The sequence below is a fragment of the Pelodiscus sinensis genome, chromosome 6, assembly GCF_049634645.1.
Source record: "Pelodiscus sinensis isolate JC-2024 chromosome 6, ASM4963464v1, whole genome shotgun sequence".
NCBI lineage: Eukaryota > Metazoa > Chordata > Testudines > Trionychidae > Pelodiscus > Pelodiscus sinensis.
The window spans coordinates 71,049,043-71,071,876 of NC_134716.1; the positions used below are offsets into that span (position 1 = coordinate 71,049,043).

The 22,834-nt window shown below is 44.2% G+C and overlaps 1 protein-coding gene across 1 annotated transcript; it reads left to right on the forward strand.

Moving 5' to 3' along the window:
* The first annotated feature begins 1,452 nt into the window (after nt 1–1,452).
* GLRX (glutaredoxin) lies at nt 1,453–8,301 on the forward strand. Its single transcript, XM_006118673.4, has 3 exons — nt 1,453–1,767; nt 4,418–4,538; nt 6,490–8,301. The coding sequence occupies exons 1-2, from the start codon at nt 1,561–1,563 to the stop codon at nt 4,529–4,531; spliced, it is 321 nt and encodes a 106-aa protein (XP_006118735.1). The 5' UTR covers nt 1,453–1,560; the 3' UTR covers nt 4,532–4,538; nt 6,490–8,301.
* The last annotated feature ends 14,533 nt before the right edge of the window (nt 8,302–22,834 follow it).

Below are 22,834 nucleotides of genomic sequence, written 5' to 3' on the forward strand. Positions count from 1 at the left end.
TTTTCAAAAAATACAATAATTGAAATAAAACATGTATATTTTTCATTTATTTAAAAAAATACTTCAGTTAAAGACCTAAGCAACGCTGGGTACATTTGCTAATAAACATATGTCTGCAGGATATGGGGTCATATTCAGTAAACTGCCTTACCTACTAAAGGTTAGAGCACAGGACTGGGATTTAGGATTTCTTTTCTATCACTGACTCAGTGTGTGAATTTGAGCAAGACCCGTGCTTCTCTGTATCTCAGTTTCCATGTCTGTAAAACTAAGTAGAAAAGCTCTGGAAAAGCACAAAGTATTTATAATCTATTCATCAGGAAGAATGTGGATTTTGTAGTCATCCCAACCATTAAACTCCTACATGGTTTGCTTCATTTCACTTTTCATGTGCCTCAGCTCAAGGCTGTTCTGACAGTACAAAAGGGATGGGAAATAGCAACACAGGCAGAAACCCTGCACTGTTCTGCAGATCTATCAGAAAAGCTTTGTGTAATAACGTTAGTTTGGGTAAAATTTCCAAAAGTGCCTTGGTGACCTAGGAGCTGAAGATCTATTGATTTTGCAAATCATTGGCACTTCTGCAATTGAGACTGAGAGGCTCAAGTCATAGAAGTGCTTTTGAAAATGTGGTCCTGTTTCCTTGTAGGAAATCAGGGAATTCCCATAATGCTCACCATGGAATTTGGGTGTATGTGCATATGTATTGCACAAGTTAATTTTAACTTCTAGGGCGAGACCTGACAAAAAGCAGGATCTCAGTTAAGTCAGCTACACAGCTCTTTGTTGCTGTTTCCCTTTAGAACAGTGTTTCTCAATCTGGTCAGGTCATGGGATGGGTTAGGGGGCTGCAGTCAGGGCTAGTGTTATGCCCTGGGCCCCAATCCTTAGGGAACCCCACAAAGGTAATGTACATGTTTCAGCCCCAAAGATGAAGCCTGAAATCTCAAGGCATTAGAGCCCTATGTCCCATGCCCTACAGAGCTGAAGCCCTGAACCTCAAGGAGATGAAGTCTCAAGCCTGAGGTAGGGAATTGCAGTTTTTTCTAGTAGAGCATGATTCTTTTTAAAATCCCGGGGCATGGGGGGTATCACCAGGTCACCAGCACAAAATGGTTGAGACACACTATGTTAGGGGAAGCTACTATACAAACTCAAGTCCAGAGAGGCTAAAGGTTTAACCCTACTTATAGGCATCACTTGCATCCATTAGTTATTAAGGCAATGTTGCAGAGTAATCCATTTGTATAAATGTCATTATATCCCAACACAGAGGAAGTAACAGCTGATGGGCAAATTGCTTCACCTTTGGGAATCATGCATCTGTTTACAACCCTCAGAATTGTTACATTTGTACTCAGAAGCCTGGTGCATTATCCCTTTAAAAATGCAAGACTGAGTGAAGGAAAACTCCTCCTCCAGGGTGGTGGCCCTTAATAAGGAAGGCAGTTTACAGCTTACAAAAGCCACAAGCACTTGCTGCTGCAGCTACTGCTTCTATTCTGCTAGAAGGATACTGGTGCCCGGTTTCTCCTTGTGTTAGAGAGCAATACTGGTAAAATGACTCAGGAGTTTGTGCAGAGCAAAATCAAATCTGATACAGTGGCTGTTTTTATAAAACCAACTTGTCCTTATTGCCAAAGTGCGATGAGACTGCTCAGCAAATATCCCTTCAAGAAAGGCCACCTGGAATTCATTGACATCACAACCCAAAATGATATGACTGGCATTCAGAACTATTTCCAGCAGACAACTGGTGCAAGAACAGTGAGTCTTTCAATTATTTGAATTTGACAGTCACTTAATTATGTGCATGGTTCTCTCATTTGTGATGCCTGAAACTGTGGTAGGGGCTCTGTAGGCACAGAGGGTAGAGTTAGGGTTGCTAGGTGTTCGGTTTTGAACCAGACAGTCCAGTATTTGAGCTTTCTGTTCAGGAAACAAATTGAGAAAATATAAGTTGTAATGTAGATTGTGATGTAATGTCAAATGTCTGGTGTTTGTTGAAACCATCTGACAACCCTAGGCAGAGCCCCCTCCTGTGGAATTTGCAACCTAGCTAAGTGGAGTAGAAGGTGCAACAGAGCAAGCCACAAGACTTTTCTCCCCCCTCCCATCCTTTAATTTTTTTCATGTTTTTGCTTATAAAATGGCTTCCCATGTGTAGAATAACTGCAGTATTGCTGTCTTGTGTGCTGTAGTATTTTAGTTCACCCTGCCTATCTCTCAAAGTCTTGCGTCTGATCTCTGTTCCAAAGCTACTGTCTAACTAGTTCAATTTAAGCGTGTGGCAACTCTTACAGACACCATTAAGCTTCCCTGCTGCCTTTCTATGCATTTGGAAGTTGCTCATTTTTATAGCTAAAGCATCATAGATTGAACAAATAACTGACTTTGGCTGGTTGTATCAATGTAATCCCTGTTTTATTTACAAAGTCTTGTTTCCCTGAACACAGCCAGAGACAGTTGTGCTCGCCCTTCCAAATCACTTTCAGCCAGCACTGGGTCATAAAGCTCCACTGAGCTTCTGTGCCTGTGTTTATGTATGGTGTTTCTTACTGCCTTCTGTCAACTTTTCTGGTCATTCTGCTGTTTGTTGGAAATTTAGTCACTCAGATCAACATTGCTCCAATCCAGTCCATGTTCTGGCCCCATAATTTGCTGTGTCATTTACTAGGAATACCCTTTGACCCTCACAGTTCAGATTCTACTCAAGCTATGCAAGTGCATGTGTTGTGTGATATGCCTATTATGTCCACTCTTTAGTTGTGTAAAGCACATAATGGCTTCTTATAACCATCTCAAATGGAAGGTGGTGGTTATTCTTGCCCGGCTTCAAATCTGTCTCAGCCCAAACCATAATAATCCTAATGCTAACTCACTCTGAAAAACAGTTTTTGCCTTCTCCATCACTTCCACTGTAGGAGTGGCATGCAACCCTAAGGTCATCAGGCACTGGGGTGATAAATACCATGGAAAAACTGTACATTAAGATTACACTCACTTTGTGTTGTGAAAGATTTGGTCTAGAACAGAGGTGGCCAACCCATTACAGACACAGCCAAAATAGTGGTGGATACAGCACAAAAAGCCTAGGGAAAGTAGTTTTTGAGCAAAAAAAAGTCAGAGCAGGGAATGCAGAACAGCCGTGGGTATGGGAGCTGCAATTTTTCCTTTGAAGAGCTGCATATGGCCACCCCTGGTCTAGAAGCTTGAGCATAGGGCTAGGAGTCTAGAGTCTTGGGTTTTAGACTCAGCTCTGCCACTCACTTTCTATGTAGCTTTAGGCAGAGCAGCTATATGAATTGCCCCTCACTTTATCTAGCGATAAAGCAGCTATTCTATTGTCTCCTTGTGAGTCATCACCCTTGTAAAGGAGTTTGAGCTCCACTGGTGAGAGGTATTCCCAACTACTTCTGAGGCAACTTCCTCATTTATAGGACAGAGGACACGTTGTTATGTGAGTCTTGCTTGTGACCTTTGTTTAATTTTACAGAGTTGCACAAGGATTAGTAAGCAGACTTCCTTCCCAGATAACAGCTTGCATATTAGCAAGCTGGTCTGTTCCAGTAAGTTAATTTTTTTTTTCTTTTGGAAGCCTGCCTCAGGCTTGACACTGGAAGTGCAGCTTTTTTAACACACGGTGGGTTTTTTGTGTGTATGTCAATCAATCATTTAGACAAAGATTTGCCTCTGAGTTGGTAATGTCTATAGTTTTCATAGGGATGGGCAAACAGCGTCAAGTATGATGCTCTCCTCCCCAACACTGACTCTTTAGCAGTGCTAAAACTAAACCTCTTGAAGTTTGGCAACAGTCCAGGGAAGGGCTTCAGGCTAGATTAACAAACCTGAGCTAGGTGTCCTATCACCTACATCTTTGGCTTCATATAGTTCGCTGGCATTTACAGCCCCAAGTTATGGTACCAGGTGCTCCATACAGTGCAATGGAAAAGAGAGGTGCCTAAGGAAAGCATTTGAAGAAGCCAGCCTAGGTGGTGGGACTGACCAACTAGAGGGAGATTCTTCCTTCCCTGGAGTTTTTCCATTGTGTGCATACTCTTGTGGAGTGCAGTGCCCAAGCCAGGTCTGATCTTTCTCACAAGATAATGGCAGAATAGCTAATAGCTTAAGTTCCACCCCTATCCTCTGAATTTCACTTCTGGATTACATAAGTGGTCCCTGCTTCACTTGCCAGCTCCTGGGGCTCCCTTCCTTAAGTGTCTGTTTCTCTCCATAAAAACAGATGGCACCAAATGCAAAGGTAGGAATTCTACTGGATGGCAGAGCACCTAGAGGTTAGGCATTGTAACATACAAGTATCCTTGTGAACCTATACCTTAATGTCTTCAGAGACCCTGGTGTGCAGCTGTGTTTTCTTTGCCACTGACTGACAAACATCACTTGTGTGCACCTTTAGGTCCCCCGGGTATATATTGGAGAAGTCTGCATTGGTGGCTATTCTGATCTGGCTGCTTTAGAAGAGCAGGAAAAACTCTCTCAAGAGCTAATGCAAATCGGTGCACTACAATAACCGAAAGGTAAGTGATCTCTTTTTTAATTTGCCACACTTGACTGAAGTAGGCAGGTAAAGGGTGGGTAAAGCATTGATGGGGGGTTTTATAAAAACCCAGCATAGTATCATACCTATGAAAATGAGGTAGCCACCCTAGTGCAGAATTTCCTGTGCTTAACCTTATGCCTCTGCAATAAACCAAGAACAAGGGTTGCAGACTGAAGGCATGTTGTTTGGAGTGAGTAAGCATGAGCTGTGTATTTATCACTTTAAGGGGTGGGACCGAGCACTGGGAATCCACCATATTAGAATTGAAAATCTAGTACTGTACCAGCATAACTAGCATTGGTACAGTGCCTTGATAGGTGACTTAAGTCCTTGGGGAGGCTGCTGTGCAAATATACATAATGCAAGTATTTAAACTAGGATCTGTTTTCTCTTCACTAACTGAACTCGTTAAATTATTCCTATCTTTGATGCTTCATGTAGGTCAGTGGATGGCATCTTAGCAGTTACATGTTGTTATGTTTACAATAGTCATGCATATACCCTGATTGCTGGCCAAATATTGGTTACTTAGATGCAGTGCCTCTAAGTCTCTGCTATATATGCCATCTTCATATGTGACAAGAACAAGCATGGGGCCAACTGGCTGTCCTGCTTGCTTGAAGTTTCATACGTGCTTGCCACATCACAGCACTCTGCCCTCTGGTATGAAAACAGTGATCTGGCTCTGAACTAGATGTTTTGGCACTTATTTTTGCAAAAATAAAAGCAAAAAGAGGGGAAAAGAGCAATTGGCTATTCTCTCATGATTTCTATATGAGAACCCAGATTATAAAGTCCCTGCTGTGAACTAAGGACTCGAATGTGGTTCTCCCCATTCCAAATCCCTAACCTTTAGTGTCTCTCCTGGCATTACTTTTGACCAGAAACTTCATCCTGGACCTGAGGCATGCCCTTCCAAAAGGGCAAAGCTCTGGCTGTGCACAGTGGGTCCTGTACTCTAATCAGTTACTGCCTCTAATACAGATATGCCTCAGATGATCACTAGGACCTTCCATACTCCCTCTTATCTTTTCTAGAGGCCAGGGTCCCAGCTTACTGAGCCTTCCTCATCATTGGCAAAGTAAAAATTGAGGTGAAACCCCTCTGTAATCCTACCCTCCCTTTCTAGAAACAGACTCTCAGTGGTGTGGGAAGATTGGGGGAAGCCTGGGTCCACCCACTACTTCAGGTTCTGGCCTAAGGATCCTAGGTAGCAGCAACTGTCAGGGTTCCCCCCCGAGCTCCAATACAGAAACCTTTCCCCTGGGCTACTTCCCCAAATACGCCCCTAGTACTCTCTCTGGTACCTGAGTGAATTTTTCCAACTCCAACACTTTCCTTTTTGCAGTCTCCAGCACCACTTCTTCCTTCCACTTGGGGGGAGGGGAGAACCCTTTAAAGTAGCCCCAAAGGCCTTAATTGGCTACAGGTGCCTGATTAGCCTGCTGCTTCAGGCAAGCTCTTAACTAACCTCAGCTGCCTGCCTGAATTACATGGCCACACGGGTTGGCAACTGATTCAGGAAACAGAACACCATTCACCTAACTCCTGGTATGTCTGCCCACCACCAAGCTATTATAGTCAGCTGGCCTGGGTCTCTCAATACATTTCCATAAAGTTTTGATTGCAACAAATCAGTCTCTTCTGACAAGCTGTGCCCTGATATGATTGGCTGAAGTCAGTTCTATCTATCTGAACTCATTCTGGGGGGTGGGGGGGGGAGTGACTTTATCTACATTAAACAAGCCCTATCATTTTCCCTTAATGATTTGAGCAGTAGATCTCAGAGGTGGCTAGACTTCTGTTATTAGGTTACTAACCTAACATGATCTCATTTAAGAGGCCTAAAGAGCTCTTCAAAGCATGTATGGTAAACTGGCTTCTTCCAAAAAGATGGTGTAATCTCTACTCATCACTTCTAATTTCAGGTGCAAAATGACTGGTATTTGTGACTGCATCACCTTGCCATCAGAGCCTTTGGAAATGACTTTCCTGTTACCATCTGATTTCCTTCTAAATCTACAAAAGTAGATATTGGACATCAATTCTTTTGGTCTTGAGAGAGACTAAATTTTTTTTCTTTCATCCTGTGTGTAGCTTTGGGAGCTAACCTAGAATGTGATTAGAATTTGCCTGAAGGAATAAAATGTTTACCTATTTAATAATAGAAATATACTTGAGCTGTGTCTTTTCTCTCACTGCCCTTGCCCCTAGCCTTCAGGATGGTTACCAGGAACACAACTCTTGTTTAGTAGTGCAGAGAACTTTGGATGCTTTCCTCTTTGACAATGTATTAAACTCAAACCATAGAGAGGGAAGTGTAGGATGTTGATGCTTGGGGGCCAAATGGGTTCCTGGAACACTATTTGAAAATAGTCACTGAGCCCTGTATCCGTGACAGGTATCTTAAGGAGGGCTGAGAACATCTGTACCCTGCTGTGTTGTCCTTATTACAACATACAGCTACAGGCAAACGTTTGCAGCTCAGCTATTTTAGAATGGGTGCAATTGGACAGGAAATGGGTGTTACATGGGAAAGTAGTTTTTCTGGGGGTTTGGAAGCCAGCCTGTAAACTGTGCCGGAAGTAACTTGAGTGACTATTTTGATGGCACTGGACAATTTCAGGACTCCAGGAGGACAGGGTTTGCTGGACAGCAGAATGGGGGGGGGGGGGGAGAGCTAATGAGTAACATTGGTCAAGACCAGTGGTTAAACATTTTGCAACAGAAGTGGCCTTTTTTTTTAAAGTCCCCATTTAGTGGCAGATAACAGAACACTGGGCCTTGCTCACTTGTTACTCTGCCTGTGCTCCCTTCCCTTCCCTTCAATGGCAAAAAGTGTGGGGCGAAGAGAGGGTTGAAGGGCAAACTGAAAACTGTCTTGAGGAAACTGATAACTCTTGTATTTATATTTTTGGTGGCAATTTTTTAAAGCAGCTATACTGGTGAGGGAATAAGAGCCCAGGCTCGTTCATAAACAGGAGAGATGGCCATTTTTCAGCTGGCCAGTTCAAGGTGACTAATTTGGTCATCTAAACTTCCATGCTTGGACAGTTGTCATGTTACTGGATTGTAAAGGGAGAAGCCAGATCACTGTTGCACCCATAAGGGGGGGGATGCCCCAAAAGTCTACACAAAGGTGGCCATGTGAGGTGTCAGCTTACATTCTACTGATTCTGTATATGCTATTTATGTACTTGTATAATATCTGTATGCAGAGTTATAATTATGTACTCTGTGTTGATGCTGGAAGGTTCTCTGTCTGAGGCAGAGCAAAGAATGTTCAGCCAGTGGCTATACTAATTAGCAAGGCTCCAGAAACAACAGATATCTAAGTGCCAGAGACACACCTGAGGAATGTCTGGATGCCAGCCAGAATAATGGTTGCTGACTTGGGACACAAGGATAGGTCAATGGACCATGTGACCTGTAGGGACCTGCTCTGGCCAGGAAGATGCCAGGAGAAGTATACAAGTGCCATGTGGCACCCTCCATCTGATCTGGAGTTTAGCTCCTGATCCCAGATGCAACCTTGCAGGGAACAATGAGCTGGGAAGAACCATCGACCCATCCTGACATAAGATGTACACCAGAGACTTTTAAGCTAGCAGTTTGTAACATCTCTGCTAAGAGACTGCACTGAGAACTTAGTGATTCAATGCATGTAATGTAATCTCCTTAACCTTACGAAAAGAAAGAAAAGCAGTAGAGTAATAAACCTTTAGGTTGTAGATTCTAAAGGATTGGCTCTGTGTGATCTTGTGGGTAAGATCCAGAGTGTAAATTGACCAGGGATCTGTGGCTGGCTTCAGGTTCTTCTGGTCCCCAGTTCCTGGTAGGTAAGGTTGGGTTCTTCTAAAATCCCTCCCTGTTTGTTAGGCCTGGGGCTGATTGGGGCACAGGAAGAGCTGGGGTGTCAGAAGGATTTTCCTCATGAGGCTTCTGGCTAGCCAGTTTGGCAGCTGAAGCATTCGGTGTGACTGGTTTGTGGCCCATTTGGGAAGGTCTCCAGTCTGGGACTGTAAGGAGCCCTGAGTTTGAGCAATTCGCCCTGAGCAGCCTGGTCCGTCACAAGTCATGCAGCATTCTTGTAGGAATCCTTCTAAGTTCAGCTCTAGTTCTACTCTGCTTTTCATAAACACTACAGCAATGAAGAGATCCAATGAAAACACTTTAGCTGCTGGCCAGGACTGAACATGACATGCTTCCTCCATCTTGGGAAAACCTATGGGAAGGGGGTTCTTGCCCATATTAACATCTTTAAGAGACATACCTAATGGCTCACTTTAAACACTAGATATGGCAGAGTTTGTTCAAGAAAATTGTTTCTATCACTCCCTTATTACTTGGTGGAATTTAGCACCTTTATAGGCAAAAAATGCTAGTTATATTTAACATTTATCAAGTAGAGATTTGAATAAAAATGCTGTTAAACTTAGGCTACACTAGGTATTTCGTGCCTAGCAGTGTGCACAGAATTTCCAGCTAGCTAATATTGTAACTAGTACAGCTAATAATAGCAAGTGCTAGTGTACCCTACTTTGGCTCTAACAATTTTCCTCTACAGTTTGGATCGAGGAAAATTAATCTGCCTCAGAATTCCACCTGCTTATATGATACTGTAAGTCAGTGGTCCTGTGATCCTTGTGAAGGATCTACCACAAACCAAATACCCTTGCCCCACCCCTTCTCTACCTCCTTCCTGCACTCTCCTCCTTCCTTACCCTAGGCTGGGGCAGGGGATAGGAGTGCAGACTCTGGTTTTGGGCCAAAGAGTTTGGAGTGTGAGGGATCCTAGACTGAGCCTGGGGGACTCAGGGTACAGGAGGGGCTCATTGACTGGGGCAGAGGTTCAGGGTGCAAGCTCAAGCTGGGCATCACTTACTTTAAGCAACTTCTGAGTGATGATGCAGCAGGGCTAAGGCAGGCTTGCCCTGCCCTGCACTCCCAAAAGCAGTCAGTATGTCCAGAAGCAGTTCCTGGGAGGGGCAGGAGTATGCTACCCTCTATCCACAGGCACTGCTGGCGTACTTCCCATTGGAAATAGTTCCTTATTCCTGGCTAATAGGCGCAGTGGGGATGGTGCATACAGGCTAGGACAGCATGCGGAGACACTCCCCTCCTTTCCTGTCTCTCCCAAGGGCCACAGGGACATACCAGGAGCAACACAGGGCAGGGAGGAGCCTGCCTTAGCCCTGCTGCACTGCCAGACTGTTTGCAGTCCATCTCCTAGACTACAGGAGCTTCCAGGAAATCAAGCCAGATTGCAGGAGACTCCCAGTCAGTGCTTTCTGCACATGGAAAAAATTAGAAGGAATGAATTGTGTTCCAAGATCAAGGTAATGGCAAATGTGCACTAGTGTTCCTTCTAAGCTGAGCAGCAGCACAATTTCATAGGTGATTAATCAACCCCAGTTAGTCAGCTCTGTGCAATGAGCCCTGAGCTTCTGATAGGGTGGGCCTGATTAATCACCTGTGAGCTATGCTGCCAGGCAGCTTAGTGAGAAACTGATGTGCACCATCAGTAGAAACCAAAAATTTAGTTTTTAGATTACCATAGGGATAATTACTCCAACCATGACAGGTGAGGCACTTTAGAACTCACTACTCAAAGAATTAAATTTAAGCATAAAAAATGTCAACTGCACAGAGCAGTCAAAAACCTAAAATAACACAGAGAAATATCACCACAAGAATATGTTGGGTCAGGGAATGTGTGAGCATGACAGATTCGTATGTCTGAATGCTCAGGATAATTAAAGGGGCAATAAGAGCAGCTCCATCCCAAACCCTGTCATGTCCCACCTCTGTGGAGATGGGATACAGGAGATAGGAAAAGGGGATGTGACGGTAGCACCCTCACACTAAAGAGCAAACAGGAGTTTCCCAGAGGGCATGGGAAATGTGGGGAGGGGCAGCTGAAATGCTAGTACTTCATAGCCAAATCAGTCAGGATCACCTGTCCTAGACTCTAGGATCCCAATCTACTGGTTTGTAATTACTGCTATAAGCAGAGTATCTGACAAGCTCTTGCAGAAACTTTGCTGACTAATTGCAGCAACAGTTGGTTCTGGTGAGAGAATATTCAGTACAGTATTAGAAATACTGTATATGCATGAGTAATTTATTTGTAATGACTTACATTATGCAGCTGGGCTCCTTGCTTATTTTCTGGATAGAGCTGTTTTTGGAGGAAGGGGTGTCTTACATATGTTGTACATTTGTCTGCTCTCTTTCAACACTATCTTCTATTGACTAGTCTAAAGAAACAGCATTAATTAGAAAGTACTTAGACACTGATCTAGTAAAACATTTGGCCTCCAGTATTAGCCATGGCAGGATTCTTCTGAGGGAGGTAGGGAGCCTAAGCAAATAGATTAATCTAAGATAAGCTACAAAGCAAAAGTTAAAAGTTTAGACTTCCCAACAAAAAGCCTGCAATATTCCAGTAATACAGCACAGATATTTCAATAAATACTTTACAACTACTTCTTCAGCTGGTGCACAGTTCAGCTGTGGAGCTTCTTGCTATGGAATATTGTGAGGACCAAAACTCTATTAGGGTTCAAAAAAGAATTCAATACATTCAGGAAGGATAAGGCCATCACTGACTATCAGCCAGGACACAGAACTTTTTCCAGTCTTGAACACAGCCAGAAGGTAGAGGGGAAGAAGATGGGGGCAGGGGTGGGGGACTCAGAAGTAAGATAAAATGAGGACAGGGCCATGGTTAGAAGGGATTGCTCCAGCCTGGGCTGAAAGCTACACTGCAATCCTAGCTGAGATTGAGAGCTTGTCCCTGGCTGGGGCTGAGTGTAGAAAGTGAGGGCAGGTTTTGGCAAGAAAAAGGGGGGGAGCAAGCCTCCCCAAGAGAGCTTCATGAGCCACCCATGAGCATAGCTGCAGTAACAAGTGAAAGCTACCCCTTCTCCGTGAACTATAACAAATCCTTTCTTTACAAAGACAGATATGGCACAAACACTTCAACCTAGGATAATAGATGACTGCTTTCCCTTCCCCCTGAAATTTTATTATAGTGCAGTTTGTCTTTCACAAGTAGCTCTCCTTATGGAACATCCATGCCTCTAAAACGTCACTTTCTTGGAAGCAATACATAAAATTGCTTGTGGGATGTGATTCACTGAAACATTACTTTAAAAGGTCAAATTGCAATAAGGAAGGAAGGAAAACAACATTTCTGCTGCTGGCAGAAGACCAGATAAGTCAGTTCGGTTTAAATTTGTGTCTGGGTTGCTTATAAACCGGCTGGGCAGTCATTTTGTTAAAGCAGAGGATTTCCTCTTATTTGCATCACTATTTCACCAGTGAGGTAGTGGTATATGGGTGTTTATAGAACACTTTCAGTGTGCCTGCTGCCACAAAACAGAACACCTGCCTCCCCAGGGCCTCATCTTAAGACAAGAGTCCTTAGAAGAGAAACAGTTAACGGTTCAGTTGGAAAGGGAAAATCATTTGGCTAAGGCACTGGACAGGTAAGAGATAAAGGTTCAATTTCCCATTCCACTGTGAGAGTTCCTCTTTTACCTTGTACAAGTCATTTAATTAATCTGATCCTTAGTTCCCCATTTTTGTACAACAGGGAAATACTTTTCCTTTTCCCACTCTGTCTTTATTTGGAGTGGAACAAACTCTTTCAACATGTACGTGTAACAGATGTGAGGTATTGGAAGCATTTTTGGTTATTGTAATGATGTGCCAGATACTATTGGCACATAGTATATTAATAGATTATTATATATCTGTAATGCTTTGTGTATTTGTGAGCTGTGGAGCATATTCTAGCTCAATGAGAGAATTAAGATCCAGGTTATGGGAGGAAAGCAAACTAATTTCCTCAATAGGTAAACAATTTTGAAGTAGTAATACCATTTGGGGGATGGGTAGGGGAAACTGTATTAGAGCTACTCACCCTGTGCAGTAAAAGGGGTTCCTTCTAAATGTGTCCTCCCCCCCAGTAGGTGATCCACTCTGGGTGCTGGTGTGTCCTTGTGCTGGCAGCCGAAGATTTTTCTAGCAGTGCCCTACTGCACTGCACACACGTGGTAGCATCTCGTTGTGCTGGTGGTGTTTGTTAGGCACACACACACATGGTGCCTCCTTCTCTATTCTGGTTCTAGTCCCAAAGGGGAAGGAAGGTGAGTAGTGGAGCACCCATGAGGACACACATCATGAAGAACCCCCATTTCTGTACAGGGTGAGTAATTCTTTTTTCTACTTTGAGTGATGTCCCCATGGGTGCTCCACTCTGGGTGACCAGAGAGTATTCGTATCATGGAGGCAGGTTTGGAGCCCAGTCCACAAAATTGAGGACAGCACCACTTGTCCAACTGATGTTTCTGGAGCAATAGCGGAGGTAAGAGCATAGTGTATCGCAAAAGTGTGGTCAGAAGACCAAGTTGCTGCCTTGAAAATGTCCTCTAGAGGTACGTTAAGGAAAGCTGTGGTGGAAGCCAAAGCTCTGGTGGAGAGTGCTGTTATGGTACTTGAGAGAAGACAGATTGACCTTTTGAGCACTTTCGAACAATAAGAGCCTTGTTGACTTCCTCCAGTCTTGTGAAATCAAAATAAAAGGCGAGTGCTCGGCGTACATCTAAGGTGTGCAACACTGTCTGCGATGGAACGGTGTGTGGCTTGGAACAGAATACAGGTAAGCGTATAGGTTCGCTGGTATGGAAAGGAGTTGAGACCATGGGGTTGGAGGATTAACCTGTCCTTAGCAAACAGCGTGTATGGCAGGTCAGACACTAGTGCTGCTATCTCGCCCATTCTCCTGCTGGAAGTTATGTCTTCTAGGAAAGCCACCTTCATGGAGAGGTGTAGCCAAGAGCAGGTGGCTAATGGTGCGAAGGGAGGTTTAGTTAAGCTCTTCAGTACATGATTCAGGTTCTGTTACCCCAGAGTCTCAGTAACAAGCAAATTTAGAATGAAAATCTAGAATTTGGCATAAGGATTTGATCACTGATGTTATGCGCTCTACTCTGATTGTCAGAAGGGAGGCCCCTGACAGTACTGTATCTAATCACCAGTTGGAATCCCAAAGAAATACTGAGTCCAGATTAAGTGTACAGGCAGTCCCCGACTTACGTGGATCCGACTTACGTCGGATCCCTAGATACGAACGGGGTGAGGCAACTCCCGCACATGCGCAGCAGCATTCCCGGGGCTCGCTCACCTGGGTCCTAGGATCCTCCTCCTCCTCGGGCCGGCTCCGACTGGGGTCCCGCAGAGCTGCCGGGCAGAGGAGAAGTGCCTCCCCACGCCCGCTTCCCCCCCCCCCCCCCCCCCCGCCAGCAACAGGCTGCCCCCTCCCCTGAGCAACAGGCTGCCAAACAGCAGACAAAAGCAGCCTCTCTGCCCCTCCTCCCCTCTATACATGCCGGGCTCCCGGAGCGCAGTAGCTTCCCCGGGGCTCGCTCACCTGGGTCCTAGAATCCTCCTCCTCCTCTTCGGCCTGCAGCAGCTGGCCACAGGGACAGGGATCCCGCAGAGCTGCCAGGCAGAGGAAAAGTGCCTCCCCACGCCCGCTGCCCCCCCCCCGCGGCCTCACATCCTGCACGCCTCCCCCCTCCCCCCCCTGCCAGCAACAGGCTGCCCCCTCCCCTGAGCAACAGGCTGCCGAACAGCAGACAAAAGCAGCCTCTCCGCCCCTCCTCCCCCTATACATGCTGGGCTCCCTGGGCAAACAAAGACTCCACCAAAACAAACAAAGTGCTGGCCTCATTGTGTTAGCAAAAAAAGGACCCTCCTCCTAGAACCCTGGGTGGTGTGTGGAAATAAAGCTATTAGCTCAAAGCATGGTGCAGAGCTGTTTGGTATTTGATGAGTTACTCCTTTAGTCCTGAGTTTGTCACAGGGACAGAAACAGATGTGAAATCTTCTGAACAGGGGAACAGACAGCAAAACAAACATTAGAGGGGAGTTAACCTTTCCCTATGCTATCCAAAACTAAAAAAAATGTTTGGCTAGAGTTTCCCCTACAATATGTACCAGTTCCGACTTACATACAAATTCAACTTAAGAACAAACCTACAGTCCCTATCTTGTACGTAACCCGGGGACTGCCTGTATTAATATATTATAGAATTTAAATTGACAAGTGCATGAAACAATACCAAGAATAACCAACCAATAAAATCCAACCCCCACCCCAAAATAGAAGAAAAGACAGACAGAAAGATTCCCAATACAGGCAAGGTACATATACTTTACAGAGTCTCTACGCTGCCGATGGTGGTGACGGTGCTTGCTACCTACTACCTTTAGGCTTTGATTAGCCTTCAGGGAGGAACAGCAAGTGACCCCTTGCAGATGGAATTGATTGCTGTTGGTGGAATCCTAGGCATTCACCATAGGAGCCAAGGTAGATGGGTGGTAGCACAGTTCTCAGTCCTCACTGGGCCTTTGCCTCAGAGAGCCCGTGGCAGTGGGCCCGGCAGTGGCTGGAGAACCCTGGGAATGTCCCAGTTGCAGCAGGAATGGGATAGCCAGGCAGCCCTGACCAGGAAACCACCAGCAGCAGCACGGTTGGCCTGGCGGGAAACCCCAGTGGCAGCCAGGTGGCCTGGGGAACCCCAAGGAACCCCTCAAAATAGCAGCCCTGGCTGGGGAAGCCCTGGCAACTCCCAGCACAACCAGCAGATAGCAGGGCAGGGAGCCTCAGCTGGGCCATCTTTAGTGGGGTAGCAGTAGGGTGGGGAACTCCAGCCTTGCGAGCCCCAGGGAGAGGAGCATTGACCTTCCCTGGTCCAGGATGGCTCAGGTCCCAAGGGTGCCCGACTAGGGAGGTCTAACCAAACCAGTATATGAATCACACATTTGCAGCATATTAATCTCACATCCAGCACTGTTAAAACTTTCTAAAAAAAAGGGGGGGGGGGTACGTCATCACATGAAATTGAGATGCAGTAAAAATGTTTATTTTGTTACAAAGTGTTAAATACTAAATCTACAAAGTGTACATTTTACTCAAAATACCATTCCATAATATATGAAAATATCAAAAAGTAAAATTCAGTGCATGCCTTTCTAAAATAAGATCCTATCTCCTACATTTTTCTTATCAAATTTATCAAGAGCTAAAGACTATAGGAGAGACTATCCATCCTGTGGAAATTAATATTTCTTAGGACAGAAGGCTACCTATGTTGGCCTCAATATAAGCCTCCCTATTGGCTTAACATAAGAGTAAATATGTCATTAACAAACATGGCAAAAAAAAGCATGCAATGTTAACAACAGGATTCTCTCTCAAGGTAGAAGTCCATTCTTTTCTCAATATGCACTCAAAACAGTTACAAAAAAATAAATTCCTGAATACTACTATACCATATATTAAATTGTTAAATAGGTGATTATTTTACCTTAGGAGAAAAATGCAGGTTAAACTAGATTTAATTGCCTATACAAAGCCATGATAGTAACTTTTCAGAGCTAATGTCCAGATCCTCTAGTTGTCTAAATCATGTTTTTAGGAATTTCCTAACTTAAACCAATGCAAAAATGTTATACATTCTAAAGTTGTCATATCAAATTTAGTGGTTTGTCAATTCTCTCTCTATATAAAAGTTTTTCCTGCTGGGCAAATGAATGATGTACTCAAGCTCTCTGGCCACAAAAGTGGCCAGAGAGAGGGGGGCTGGGCAAGCATAGTGAGCAGGGGGGAGCCGATTTTGCGGCCAAAGAGGGGGGTTGGCGAGCATAGCAAACAGGGCACAGCCCTCCAATAACTTCTGAATATCATCTGTGGATTTCTGAATTGTACCTAAGTAGTAAGATACTGCATCTACAGCAACCAAACATCACAACCCATGTCTACATAAAATGAGTGTTAATGCTAAGTCACAGATTTTGAATTTTAAAAAGCACATTTCTAAAGAAAAATATCAATTTGTTATTCTGCTGATATATATGGAGAAATCAGCCTCTCAAATCACTGCATCATTATGGGTTTGACCTAGTGCCTGCACCTGACAGTAGTAGTACCCATAATAGGAGCACCTAAAAACACTGGAATGATATTTTGCATTTGAGTAATCAAGTTATCATCTGTGGAAAATATCTCCTCCCATTGCTTGGGTTCACCATATAAAGTGTTTGTGGAAGATTAACACAAAAGGCTAAAATAAATATACAATAACAAAATATTCTCTGACCCACAGAAATGATATTTCTATTTTACATTATGACAGGATTTATAAAATATCCTTCATGAAAATAAATCTCTCACTACAGGCAGTCCCCGACTTACGCGGATCCGACTTATGTCGGATCCGCACTTATGAACGGGGCTTTCTCGCCCCGGAGGTCGAGGTGGCGGATTGCTACCTGCGAGCTCCGGGGCGAGAGAGCCCCGTTCGTAAGCTGCTCCGGTGCCCCTGGTCTGCTGGAGACCGTCTCCAGCAGACCAGGGGCACCGGGCGGGTTCCCGCGCTTCTGAGGCTTTGCCAGAGCAAAGCCTCAGAAGCGCGGGAACCCGCCGCTGCTGCGGTTTCAGTCCAGGTGCCTGTGGTCTGCTGGGGACCGTCCCCAGCAGACCAGAGGCACCGGGACTGAAGCCGCAGCCGCGGCGGGGTCCCGCGCCTCTGAGACTTTGCCAGAGCTGCGGCTCTGCTCCCTGTGTCCCTGGTCTGCTGGGGGGGGGGGGGGGGGCGCAGCTAGTGTGCCCCCCTCCCCCCCCAGCAGACCAGGCTTTTGTTTTGGACCCTGGGGCAGAGCAGCTGGGGCGCTGCCAATTGGTCCTGCAGCGCCGCTCTGGGCACTACTGGACCAACCCGGCAGCACCCCAGCTGCTCTGCCCCAGGTCCTGATTCAGCCGCTGCTGGTCAGTTTCAGCAGTGGCTGAATCAGGACGCCTGGGGCAGAGCAGCTGGGGTGCTGCTGGGTTGGTCCAGTAGCGCCGAGGAGCGAGGAGCGGTGCTACTGGAGCAACCCAGCAGCACCCCAGCTGCTCTGCCCCAGGCGTCCCCAAGTCAGCCGCTGCTGAAACTGACCAGCGCTGACTACAGGAAGCCCGAGGCAGAGTTGCTCTGCCCCAGGCTTCCTGGAATCAGTCGCTGATCAGTTTCAGCAGTAGCTGACTTGGGGACGCTTGGGGTTCTTAAGTTGAATCTGTATGTAAGTCAGAACTGGCGGTCAGTTTCAGCAGCGGCTGAATCTGGACGCCAGTTCCGACTTACATACAGATTCAACTTAAGAACAAACCTACAGTCCCTATCTTGTACGTAACTCGGGGACTGCCTGTACATGCGTTATTGGCAAGACATTCTAGAATAGCAGATCAGACTATTTTCAAACAGCTAAAAACCACATGCAATAATGAGCAAACATTCACACACAATTTGTATATATAATTACGGTGACTGTACATATGAATTTAGTATTTGGGCATACAAACACCAGTTAAATGATTAACCTGGCCACTTGTAAGTGTAGACAGTGTAATGGTGCATGTTAACGGTGCATGTTAATAAGTAATTGTTCATGCATATTAGTTTTGTAATTCTGTAGTCATTTTTGCTGATGGCTTTAAGTTTTCAAAACTTCAAAATTTGTGATTCATCCAGTTGATGATAGAAATTTAAAATTTCTGATGTAGATAACAGATACAAACATTAGGAAATAAGGAGATAATTAAATATTTTTTTACATTTATTAAATTATATGCATATATAGTTTCACCCATAACGTATGACCATTTTTATTTTATTTTCAACATCTTTTTTCCTCTATGATAGCAGACTCATTTTATTCCTTGTAGGAGACAAATCATAGAACTGGAAGGGACCTCGAGAGGTCATCAATTCCAGTCCCCTGCCCTCATGGCAGGACCAAATACTGTCTAGACCATCCCTGATAGACATTTATCTAACCTACTCTTAAATATCTCCACAGATGGAGATTCCACAACCTGCCTGGGCAATTTATTCCAACGTTTGCCTACCCTGACAGTTAGGAACTTTTTCCTAACGTCCAACCTAAACCTCCCTTGCTGCAGTTTAAGCCCATAGCTTCTTGTTCTATCCCCAGAGGCCAAGATGAACAAGTTTTCTCCCTCCTCCTCATGACACCCTTTTAGATATCTGAAAACTATCATGTCCCTCAATCTTCTCTTTTCTAAATTAAACAAACCCACTTCCTTCAGCCTTCCCTCATAGGTCATGTTCTCTAGACCTTTAATCATTCTCGGTGCTGTTCTCTGGACCCTCTCCAATTCCTCCACATCTTTCTTGAAATGCGGTGCCCAGAACTGGACACAATACTCCAACTGAGGCCTAACCAGAGCAGAGAAGAGCAGAAGAATGATTTCTTGTGTCTTGCTCACAACACACCTGTTAATGCATCCCAGAATCATGTTTGCTTTCTTTGTAACAGCATCACACTGCTGACTCATTCAACTTGTGGTCCACTATAACCCCTAGATCCCTTTCTGCCGTACTCCTTCCCAGGCAGTCACTTCCCATTCTGTAAGTATGAAACTGATTGTTCCTTCCTAAGTGGAGCACTTTACATTTGTCTTCATTAAACTTCATCCTGTTTACCTCAGACTATTTCTCCAATTTGTCCAGGTCATTTTGAATTATGACCCTATCCTCCAGATTAGTCGCAACCCCTCTCAGCTTGGTATTATCTGCAAACTTAATAAGCGTACTTTCTATATCAATATCTAAATTGTTGATGAAGATATTGAACAGAGCCGGCCCCAAAACAGACTCCTGCAGAACCCCACTTGTTATTCCTTTCCAGCAGGATTGTGAACCATTAATAACTACTCTCTGAGTACGGTTATCCAGCCAGTTATGCATCCACATTATCATAGCCGCATCTAAGTTGTATTTACCTAGTTTGATAAGAATATCATGTGAGACCATATCAAATGTGTTATTCCTAGTCCTGTCACTTACTAGCAATATGATCTTGAACAAATCTCAAGCGCTGTTTCAATATTCCTCATCTGTGAAATGAAGATAATGTTGCTCATGTTTGTAAAACTGTTAGATCAGACACAAAGGTTTATATAAATACTATTAATTATCATTCCTATACTGAGCTAACAATCAGTATTTTGAGCCAGAGTACCATTATTTGTCCCAAAATAGAAAACACCATCTGGATCTCTAAAACCTCATCAGAAGAAAGTCTCTTAGGATTCTAGTGTGGAATTTCCAAAAGACTATCTTTGTAGAGTTACAAAACATTTCCTCTTTATTAACAGAAAAGCACTACAGGTACCAATTTATATGGTGGGTCTATGTTTGCCTGGCAGCTATTTAAATAATAAATGGAGATACCTATCTCATAGAACTGGAAGGGACCTTGAGAGGTCATTGAGTCCAGTCCCCTACCCTCATGGCAGGGCCAAGTACCATCCCTGACAGATGGCCCCTTCAAAGATTGAACTCAAAACCCTGGGTTTAGCAGGTCAATGCTCAAACCACTGAGCTATCCATCCCCTTTATTTCTTTTGCAGGTGCCTTTAAAATGGTTAATCACATCTTGTTTTCAGGACTAAGTAACTTTTTCATTAATATTCCTTTTGCTGCATTGTCCCTATAGGAACAAACACTGACATACTACATGTGCCACATCTTTCAAGAACAGTTAGTTAAAGTTGAATTTAAGTAAGAGTGTGGGTTTGCTGGTAAGCGGAAGGAATCACTTTGAAGAACTTGCTTCCTGTATAAAATCCATGCTATTGTACACATCTATTTTTTTTAGTTAAGACAATCTCATTTTAGACTCAGTGCTGTTAAATGCATATACACAAATATTTGAAAAAGCTACTCACTATCATCCGTTCCTCACCAGAATGTGTCTCAATGCTATTGGGATCCTATTTAAGACCTTTAGGCTTGATTATTTTTGCTCATATCAAAAAATGAATCCACACAAATGGAACCAATCCAATTAGTACAACATGGCACAGCCCCACTCAGATACACAGTTCACCATGAACTCATTAAGCTGATACATCACTCTGCAAAGGCTTCCCATTAAATAGATTTAAGTTCTAGGTTGTCCTATTAGTCAAATCTCTGCAGCTAGCTATGGTTACCTCTTTCTTTGTGACTATGATCCCTTTGGCAGCTGGGTGTTGCTGAAATGATTTAACTGTCAACTGTCTGTAGGAGTCAGAACTTTCTCAGGAAACTTTCCTACACTATAGAACATTCTCCTGAAACAGAAATATTACTGTCGATTTCATAGCTTTCATAAATGATATTAACATTGCCAATGTTGAAATACCAGCAACCCAGCTTACCTCTTTTTCCCCTGGCTCATGAACCTGCAACACTCCAACAGCACTAAAGAGTTTGCTATCAGCTTAATAGGTACAGAAATACAACTTTATGCTCTTTTGGAAGATTGAAGGGATATAGGTGTCCACTTACAAGACTGACTTAGTGGTACCTGCTGTACATTTATGACTGTCATTTGTCACTGATCCTATGAATTGTAAAAGGGGCAAGGAGTCCTGTGGCACCTTATAAGCTAACCAAAGTGATGGAGCATAACCTTTCGTGGGCAAAGACCCACTTTGTCAGATGCATCAGATGAAGTGGGTCTTTGCCCGCAAAAGCTTATGCTCCAACATTTCGGTTAGTCTATAAGGTGCCACAGGACTCCTTGCCGCTTTTGCAGATTCAGACTAACGGCTACCCCTCTGATACTCGACACCTATGAATTGTGTCACACTGTACAGAAACAATTAAGTAGATACTTTCAGAACTGCTAAGCACTCTAGAGAATGTGTTGTGAACTAATTTTTTTTTCCAAATCATAGAATAGTATTCAGTAGCAAAACCAGTGCAAAGGAAAATCTGTGCAATTTAAAAAAAAATACATTAACAAACCTGACTATATTTCTGAAACAGAACCACCAGTGGAAAGGATACCTACATACTCAGCAACTGTGGATTTCAGAGCTGTTTATGTGAGGCTGTGCTTGTCCTCAGTGTCTGTTGTGGAGGAGTAGCAGGGATAGAGATAAATCCCTCATGCCACAGAGTAAGTGAAGGAAGACCATAGTAGATGATGATATGGAGATTCCCATGGGTTGCAAGGAGAGGAAAACCTGGAATTGTTGAAACAAAAAGAGTCTGCAGGATCTCTTGTTTGCTGATAGAGAAGCTCCATTATATCCTGGTGCATCTCCCTCTCCCTTTCCCACTGGGACTTTCTCCTATCTGCTTTTTCCTTCCCTGGACTGTCTAATGTTCACTCTCCAGCCCCTTTTGATGCATCACTGGCATGCAGCACCTCACTGAACACATCATCCTGATACCTTTTCTTTCTTCTCATCTAGCTGAGGTGTTACACTGGTGTGGAGGGAGAACCTCACAGCCACAGTGGCAGCCACAGATAAAACACAGAGGTACCTCTGTCAGTATAGTTACAAAGTGAAAGTTAAGATTCAGAACCCCCTTCTTCTGAACACTGAAAATGTTGAAGACACGCTATTTACATTTTTCCTTCAAAGTGCTTGTGCAGAGTGGTATACACTAGCCAGCCACAGTAGTCATGATTTTAGCTGCTCCCTCACTCCTGATATAATAAAGGCACAGACACCATAACCTCTGTTTACTGTGCCAAAGCCACCCAGACCTTTCTGCTGCAAGCCAGTGTACTACAAGGGCTCCTACTGAAGTTACTGCTGAGTGGCATGGGAAAGTGTCCTGCCATGAATGAAGATATAAGGCTGCCATCTCCAGAAACTTTCAGAGGAGGATTGCAGAGTACTTCCAGGAAAGTTTCATTGAGATCTCTCATGATAATTGAAGGGGCATTGTATATAAATTGCTTCACGTGCCCCACTTGCCTAACTCTACAAGAGAATGAAAAGTAGGCAATTGTTCTTGCTGTACTACTACCTGTTTTAGTAGAAGTAAATTCATGAAAAGTCAATAACCATGTCCTGTTAAACTGGGGCACCAGCAATACACAATTATAATGGGAAATTAATTATACACTTATCTAAAGTTCCTTCCCCTGCAGTAGGCTCACCTATGCTTGATTACTGGGACTGACTGGACTGCTGGAGTCTCAAAACAGGTGCTAATTCATAGCATAGGTGCAGCTCCCTAGTCACGTCTCCCATCCTCTGCCTCACTCCTCAAAAGTATCCACTGCAGCTCCTCCCCAGGGCCATTCAAAGTAATTACTCCCCAGTGCTTCCTGGGGCTCTAAATCAAGGTAGTGCATCCACATTAGGGGAGCCTGCCTTGGACTAATTTGAAGGCTTCCCTGTAGTGTGGA